Source organism: Mytilus galloprovincialis, chromosome 4 (genome assembly GCF_965363235.1).
Source record: "Mytilus galloprovincialis chromosome 4, xbMytGall1.hap1.1, whole genome shotgun sequence".
In the NCBI taxonomy this organism is placed as follows: domain Eukaryota; kingdom Metazoa; phylum Mollusca; class Bivalvia; order Mytilida; family Mytilidae; genus Mytilus; species Mytilus galloprovincialis.
In genome coordinates this window covers 70,397,581-70,406,444 of record NC_134841.1, presented here as the reverse complement: position 1 = coordinate 70,406,444, position 8,864 = coordinate 70,397,581, and the positions used below count along the sequence as shown (strand labels likewise).

The 8,864-nt window shown below is 32.2% G+C and overlaps 1 protein-coding gene across 3 annotated transcripts in view; it reads right to left on the bottom strand.

Moving 5' to 3' along the window:
- Positions 1 to 243: 243 nt before the first annotated feature.
- LOC143072852 (neuropeptide Y receptor type 2-like) overlaps positions 244 to 8,864 on the bottom strand; it is a 59,532-nt gene continuing 50,911 nt past the window's right edge. For all 3 annotated transcript variants that reach the window (XM_076247965.1, XM_076247967.1, XM_076247966.1), the window contains exon 3: positions 244 to 1,887. In XM_076247965.1, the coding sequence (XP_076104080.1) occupies positions 608 to 1,789 (1,182 nt within the window). In that variant the 5' untranslated portion in view covers positions 1,790 to 1,887 and the 3' untranslated portion in view covers positions 244 to 607. The remainder of the gene's footprint in view (positions 1,888 to 8,864) is intronic.

Sequence of the window (8,864 nt, the reverse complement as noted above, 5' to 3'; positions counted from 1 at the left end):
CTTTTGTTTTCTATGTGGTGTGTTGAAGCTTGATCTTTTTTTTCATGTTCGTGTTCCATGGAATTGTCGGTATGTCTTTATTCGACTAATGTTTTTTTATTGTCCCCTTGATATCCTTCCATTACAATGCAATTGAAAGTTTTACTATCATTTTTTGGAATGTGAACACATACCATGGATAGGTTAATGAAAGGCTCCAACTAGAGAGTTGAACGTTGCTATCATCGATATTAACTTCCTGTATAGAACTAAGAGTTCGATTTTATTTCACAAATAAAACAACAATTATGTACAGATAATGAATGAAACATAATCACACTGATAGTCACAAAGCGAAACATTTTTACAATATGATACATACAACTAACTGAATGAGCTTGTTTATTTTGTTTGCGATCTCCTACAAAGAGTTAAATATACCCTTTTGAAACATTAGAACATATTTTATGTTCCACAAATTCAAACATCATTCTAATTCATATAATCAGTAGTTTTAAGTATCTAGATTCCAAACTCACTCCGATTTGCCAGGCACTATTGTCAGACTGTTAATCGCGTGTGGTGTCACTCCGTGTGGCGAGATTTTACGAGAACACACTATAAACTGTCATACAGAGTCTTCTGTGTCACCTTCATGGTTAACATTTAGTTGAACTTTTTCTGATTCAGTGTCGTAATATGCTTTTGTAACCTTGCCATCTAGTTTATTGTCATCCGGGTCTTTTTGAGGAGATTTGTTAATTACAACAGAGGGTTGATTGTCAACATGTGTATACTGAGTATAGCTTCCGTTCACTGGCCTTTCGCGGTCTCTTCTAAATAGAAAGGGTAAAACTTGCTTAAACTCTTTCTTAAAATTGTCATTCATCCAAGCGTATAAAAATGGATTGTAAATAGTAGAGCTCATTGCTATCACGTGAGCGCTAAAGAATAACAGTGTATAGAAGTACCACTTTGAGAAAGATGAAATATATTCAGCTGTTAAAAGGACTATGTTCAATGGTAGCCAACAACAAACAAATATAGTTACCATAGCGATTAACATTTTGTTTGTACGTCGTTTTCTTTTAATTTCCATTTCGTCTCGCTCCCTTGATTTTGATCCACTTCCAATTTTTGACCGGGAACGTTTTTTCAAAGCTAGAGACACCTTCGTGTAACAATAAGTAATTATACTGCAAGGCACAATGTACTGGAGGATTAGACTAGTGACCGTGAAAAACTGTCCTGCTTGAACACGTGGCCATTTCTCCCGACACATAAAAGATTCGTCCGCTTGAGGAGTAAGTTCCATATAAATACCTAGTGGGAGGGATATAGAAATAGATATGACCCAGATAGCAACGATCATCAGCAAACATACAAAAACCTTCATTCGTGGTTTAAACGGGTATACAATAACAAAATAACGGTCAACAGCTATGGCAGTAGAAGTAAGCGTTGATACATACACACATATACCTAATGACATCGGTACTATATGACAAAGTGCCTCTCCAAATACCCAGGACTGGAGGAAATATCCAAGCGGAGTAAACGGTACTGCTAGCAAACACATTAAAATATCTGATACAGCCAAATTTGTTATGAAAATATTAGTAATGGTTTGCATTGTCTTGTTCCGTACGACAACATAAACCACAAGAGTGTTTCCACTTACACCTAACAAAAATATAATACAATACAGCAGTACAAATATACCCATCAGTACAGGTTTATGCATTACTTGGTCAGTGATTGTATGGTTACTATCCATTGTAGCATTTGTCATGTTTGTTGTGTTCTCCATCGTGACTATAGCAGTTTGATTTAATCAGCAAGATATGATATTCGTGTTGAAAGGTTTTGATTGATGGTTTATCGTGTCGTCTTTGGAAACTACAATACCTGAAACGATAAAAACGTTTAAATTTAAAATGAATCTCCTGCGAATTGATATTAACATACCGCAATATCAATAATATTAGCGGTTTTTATACTTGTTATCACTTCTTTTAAAAGAAGGTTTGCTTTGTAAAATGTAGACGATTGCATCATGCATTTATGTCGTAATTTTGCTACACATAAAAATTATCGAATGAAACGATTGAATCGCGGGATTTACCTCCAATCTAACTTCCGACCATGGTAATATTCACGGAGTTAAAATAAACTTCTATGCGTGCAATAAAATAATTCTTATCAATTATCTCTTTGATTTTTATACGGAAAGAGCAACAAACTTTTCAGAACTATTGTGTGACTTGCTTTTTTCAGTGTGTTACCAAGTCGATCTATCTGGGTGTGTGGTCTTTGTTAACAGTATATATGATTGTCCGGTATTTTTCCGGGAAAGGTGACGGGTTAGGGGTTTGTATGCTGGTGTACTGTCAAATATTTTGTTAATTTTTGTTATTTATTTTTACGTATTTCATGGTTAATATGAAATAACTCAATGATGAAAATATTTTATTTCTAATCTTTAACGATATCATGCATGGTGAGGAAAGGCATTACAACTGAAAACTGTAGTGCATTGTCTTATGATATAATCTCAAACTATTAAAGTTGAAATATTACGTCATACCGTCGTCATTAGAATGAGATAATGGGAAAGCATTTTACACACTTCTGCTTCTATGGAATCTTAAAATTCATTACTTGCTGATACAAGTCATCTGATGCACAATTTCTCTCATCAGTATCAGATACTAGTAACATGTTACAACAACACAATATTTCAAAATATAATAAATAATATGACTTTTCTTTTCACGTTACACTCCTCAAAAATCTATGTAATAGTGAATCTTATAAAATGATTCTAAAAATGTATATTTTCAATATCTAAGGTCTTCTTCAAAATGGGTAATTCCTAGACGACAACAGAAATAACCACTGTATAAGAATATGAAAACCATCTTCGTACAACTTAGTTACTTTCATAGAATAACCAGTTCATTTATATAAAAGCTACTTTAACGTTTACTGCATACACATGTGTACTTGTTTATCAGAAATTGCAATTTTTTAATAGCTGAATTTTGACAAAAAATAGCTCAATATAAAAATATCAGCTTCCAAACAAAGAGCGAAGCTCATAAACTCTGCAGAACTTCGAGAAAGTTTGAAGCACCGAAGTCCTTCAGAAGTTTATAAAACTATAAGGAGATATGGTATAATTGCAGGATATACTGTGATTTTTTTCAATCGGTTGGTCTTTGTAGAAAATTATTTTTTTAAGATTATTTTTTTCTTAAAAGATCAAAAAGGTATTTTATAACACTGTATCTTGAGAATTGTAAGAAAGTCGAAGTATAAGAAACCATTACCCGAATAAAAACCATAAACTAACTACAGTATAGACAAACTATCTAAATAAATGATTTGGCTGCAAAATTCTCTTCCCACAAACTTTTATACAATGACCAGTGAAACAACACCAAATTAGTAACGGAAACTGGTTTGATGGAAAAACCCAAAGAACTGTATCCGTTACCAGACCATCTATATTGAATATCTGATTAGCTTCAAGTGCCATTGCTTGTTTATTAGTTATTGTCCATAAACGATGACCCAGCGGAAATAAATGAGCAATAAATTTTCTTTTATTCGCCGCCATTTTAATAAGACACATAATCCAATAGCAGAAGCAACTGATCAGTTAGGTTAAATTAGTTTCATGGAGTGACTGATTACTTACAAATAAGTACTCTCTTAAGAAGACAGGCATGCTGGGACTATTTTGCATGGAGTGACTGATATCTTACAATTAAGAAGACAGGCACGCTGGGACTATTTTTATTTATTTTTGTCGTGATCTTCTCAATTTATAATGCTAAATGCCGATGCACTTTCTTAATGACAACTTCTAATACGTCCTTAACAGAGTTTAGGGACCATATAGTGCCATTTTCAATTCTGCCATATGTAAATTCTATAAGTAAACATGATCATAACTATTGTATGCTGTTAAACCTATGCACTGTTTTTTTTCGCACTGGCTGCTTTGATCGTTTTTGTCATGCAAATGGCCCGTAAAAAAGTTGTTAATGTGTTTCAAGGATAATCATTTTTAACAGCAACTGGACTGACAAACTATCCGGTTAAGTCTTATTATATATACTCACTTAAAACAAAAAGTTAATAGGCTGGGTTAACAGACTATAATTAATGTCTTTCAAAAAGCCATCCCTAAGATTTCAAAGAGAAATATATATGTTTAGAATAATGGACATCTAAAAGCGCCATGAGAATAGCAAGTTGAATAAGAAATCGTCGAGCAATGTTGAGTAACGCCAAATGTTTCAGAAGATGAGTGTGCATCTCCATTTAAGTATAACATACAGACAGTAAATGACTACAGAGAAATCAAATCTAAGTGTCTGAAAAAAATGAATATTTGCCAAGGGAGATAATCAAAATTAAAAGGTATCTTGAGACTAAAAAAGTAGTACGAGAAGTCTCCTAAATAAAACCTTTCGCATAATAGAGTCATGTGGTTAGAATAAAACTTCAATAGAGGACAAATAAATCACTATAATAGTTGAACATTTGAGTATGATCTCTTCACTTAAATATTACTTAAGAATTGAAATTATCCGATTCCTAAATCTGAAGAGCCACAATTTAAAAAAAAATGTTAGATTGAGATCACAAAAAAGACAGATTAACCCCTGCATATTTATGTATGTGTCCAAAGCCCGAAACCTCGTCAGTAGGCGTAGAATGCATTATCTTAATGGTTTTCGTTATTTGGAGAATATATGATTTTTTTAAATAGTAAGTCTTTGATTGTTTCTGTCATTTTTATTCACATGTTTTATATGCTCTGAGCGAAATATAAACACTTTTAGTACTTCATCGACGAATATGAATGTGGTATTTGACAAAGTACTTTAAGCATAAAATACATTCACTATCATATATATCAATATACCGTACGGAATATTTTATTTTAAGGTTAAATTTTTGTCAATTTTAGGAAAGACTAAATAAACATTGATAACATACACGAAGGAGAGCTCAAAATTATTTCTTGCTCATTTTCCACTTCTTATTTAAACTTTCTGCAATCACTTCAAAAAGGACTTTCGAGATCATCGAGGAAAGGCCCTGCCAAAACAACGGTATCGTGACGAACGTTTAACAAGTCAAGGACGAATTAGTCTCTGTGGGAGAATAAACATTAAATGAATTATAAACAGAATAACTTTCGTTTCTCGCTACTTTAAACAGCCAAGACGATACAGAACATTAGTTGTCAGCCATATATCCACATGATTTGGTTGTTAAATTACAGTGACTACTACAATGCAGAGACCTAGATAAAATGTAGTTACAAAGATATTTAACGCCAAGGTGAATTAAGAAATGTACAGTCCATAAAACTGACAAAAACAAAACGCTCGACTGAATCAACCAACCGAACGACTGATCAGCCATTTCTCGAAGAACGTGATTATTAGTTGATGTAAAAAAAAAGAAGATGAGGTATGAGTGCCAATGCGACAAATCTCAATCCAAGTCACAATTTGTAAAAGAAAAACCATTATAGGTCAAAGTTCGGTCTTCAAAATGGAGCCTTATACTTGTCTGGGTTTTATAGATAGTCAACCCTCACATTTATATTGTCCCTTTTATTGGCAACATTGCGTGAGCTAATCCATCTAGATATAATTGGTTAACGTGACAATAATTGGGATGCAGCAGACAAAATGGTGTGATCATATATCATAAACATACAACATAACTAAGTTCAACCCGTCTGCATAGGTGAAAGGACATGAAAATATACTAACACCCGGATGATACAATGTGAACAATTTTTCAACCCAAAGAAACAACGATTATTTCATGTCATATCGAAAAAATATAAGACGTTTATTACAATGACTTAAAAACAATTATGTTCCTATCCATTGCCCTTGCGCAAACTCATGTTTATCAGAATTTGTTATAAATAATTAGCAATTATAAAGAAATTTTCTGTTAATCGTACAGCAACTGTCGGTTAACCAAGAGTACTGGTTTATTCTATGAGGTTCAATTAATCCTGTTGTTTTATTATTAAGAACAGGTCATTTCTCTTCATCATTGAATAAGCGCAAGATTCGTTTTGCAATTATATCCACCATTACCAATTGTTCTTAGTATAATCAAATTATTCATGCAACAACTACATAACTATTAAATATGCACCTTGTTATTGTGATATCGTTGAATTTAAGCTTGGATAAGGATTGTTTGTATTAACAGTCCACTTGGGTGAACTTAAGTGTCGTATTTTACTTGTAAGCCGATTCCGAGATATGCATTACTTTAATCATTCACAGTGGTGTATCATAATGGATGCATATGTCATTGTGATATCATGTAAACAGATCGTATGACACTGTAACTAATTTTAGAAAGCTTAACAAAATATTTTTAAAGGTCAAACTCTAAATAGTAATATGTTAAGTAGAAGCAAAGTAAACTGTTTGCCCTGCAGTTCATTTATTATTCTGACCATACAAAATCGTAACATTCACTACATGTACATTGAAATGCTTAAATTGATAATGGTAAGTAAAATTTAACCTTTCAAATTATATGTATATCGTGTAAATTATAAATCCTTTAAGTACAAAAACTTGTCAAGAAACAGGGTTTATGGTTCGATCCTATATGATTCCCCAAGAAAAGCTTTTACAAATACTAATGAAAAGTTATTATATTAAAATAGAAAAGAACTCGTATTAGTGTATGTAATGATGATTCTTAAACCAGTTTTAAAAAAGGTATTCTTGTAAATTGATACTTAAGAAATATTCCACTATAGTAGAATGAGTGAATCGATGACATCGCCATTCTATTATCATATGTCAAATAAGTCAACACAGAGAAAAGGATCAGATTTCTTTATGTCGTCTTTTATGCATTGATAACATAATAGACTTGCCAGAGAAAATCTCATTTATTGTCCTTCATCAGACAGGATCCTATAATACTTTATTGTTCTCGAATGGACTTCAAACGTAGAAAAATACACAATCCTATTTATTTTTTACATTGTATCAAAGTAAGTCGCATTCTAGCTTTCTCCATTCCTGTTTAATTTGCATCAATCCCTGTCTTAGCCTGTCCTAATTGGATTGGATTAAGCAATCCGAATGTGGAAAATCTCGTCAAAGTCACGATGATGGAATTAATATATCAACTAAGATTTTGCCTTCTCGAGTATTACCCTTCAAATTACCGACTGACAGAATAACAAAACAATAAGTTAGTTATATACCTCGCTATATTAACTTTGTTATCGCTTCTGATTGAACGCCTTGTTCATGTCGATAGTCTTTCACTAATAAGTTCGACCAATCAATAAACAATGCTGCAAAAAAGTCGCGTGTCACATTATTTCACATTTTTCCCTAATTTATGATGGCGACCATAAATTTATAAGTAAATAAGGCAATATTGACGTCATTACAGGGATATCATTACTGTAGTTTTATATATATTTTCTCCCTAAAAATAGGAAGCGACAGATTTATGCATTTATTTTCCAAAATAGCACTATGAAATATCGGCTGATTTGGAACCAATTAAATCATTGTCCAAAACAATGATTTTCCGATTTGCTGCTTGACTTTGAACTCAATAACGAGAATTATGTGTCTGGTAACAGGTATATGAATCTTTGTGCAGACGCAAACGATTGCCTTTTTTGCGCCCCTCCAGGTTATATCGATCACACCGGAACAGAGCGAAGGAGATAGGGAAACGAGACCGTCTAAACGTCCTTCATGCCATACACTTTACTGATAATCAGCAAAATCCTTAATATTTTGGAAACAATAAAAGGTCCTGGCATGATACAATGTGAAACAATTCAAAAGAGAAAAACAACGCATGCATACGTTTTTCCTTCAAAGCTTGCAAGATAGTTTTGTTTTGCTGAATTAAGTACTAAGAAAACATACATTAATGACGAAATATCGGGGGATACAATATACTTAGCAAAAGAACAAATAGCAATTTAACAGATTTAAAATATTTGAATGCAATTACCATTTAAACTAAGACGATTTTTCTTTACCGACAAAGTACATGACAACACAAAAAACTGTACTCTTACAAAGTAGAAGATTGAAAAGACGAATCTTTTTTACATTCATATTACTGTAACATATAAATCCATAAATCAAAATCCCATTATATAAGAAATGTCCCACCCAGGTCAACGTTAAGCCATCAATTCAGTAATGGATGACGACAATTAATTTCCAACAAAATCAGAACTATTCACACGAGACCCATCATTTATATAGAATCTTTAAAACATACAATGGCAAAATAACAAGGGGATTAACGTAAATCATTTCATTGTTGCAAAAAGTAAGTGTTGCCATGGTGACAAATCTTTTCAGTATACAATTATTTTCATAGTCTTCAAGAAGAGATTTCATCCACGTATTAGTGTGGATTACAGAAACTTAACAAAATCAATTGAATATTCATTTTAAAGTTTGACTATCACAAATCAATAAACAGCCGTCAAGATTTTTACATGCACTTAAACCATCTAAAACCATCATCTTCAGACAATACTTTAGTGTAAAGTTTCGAAAACCTATTAAGATAAATTTTACCAACTGAACTATTCAATTTTGTGTTACATAACAAGCTGTATCATTTTCTTTTTTTTTTTATATTGAATTTGCCAAGTAATGTAGCCAGAAAATATACATTGATATTTAGTTCTTTAAATGAAATATGAACATCATTATCGCAGTTTTTTATTTCCGTATATAAATATACATGTAAATTGAACAAGAAGTGCTTTAGATAAAATCATGTTACAATGCTTCCTGATGTTTTAAGAATTTAAAATGTGTTCATTT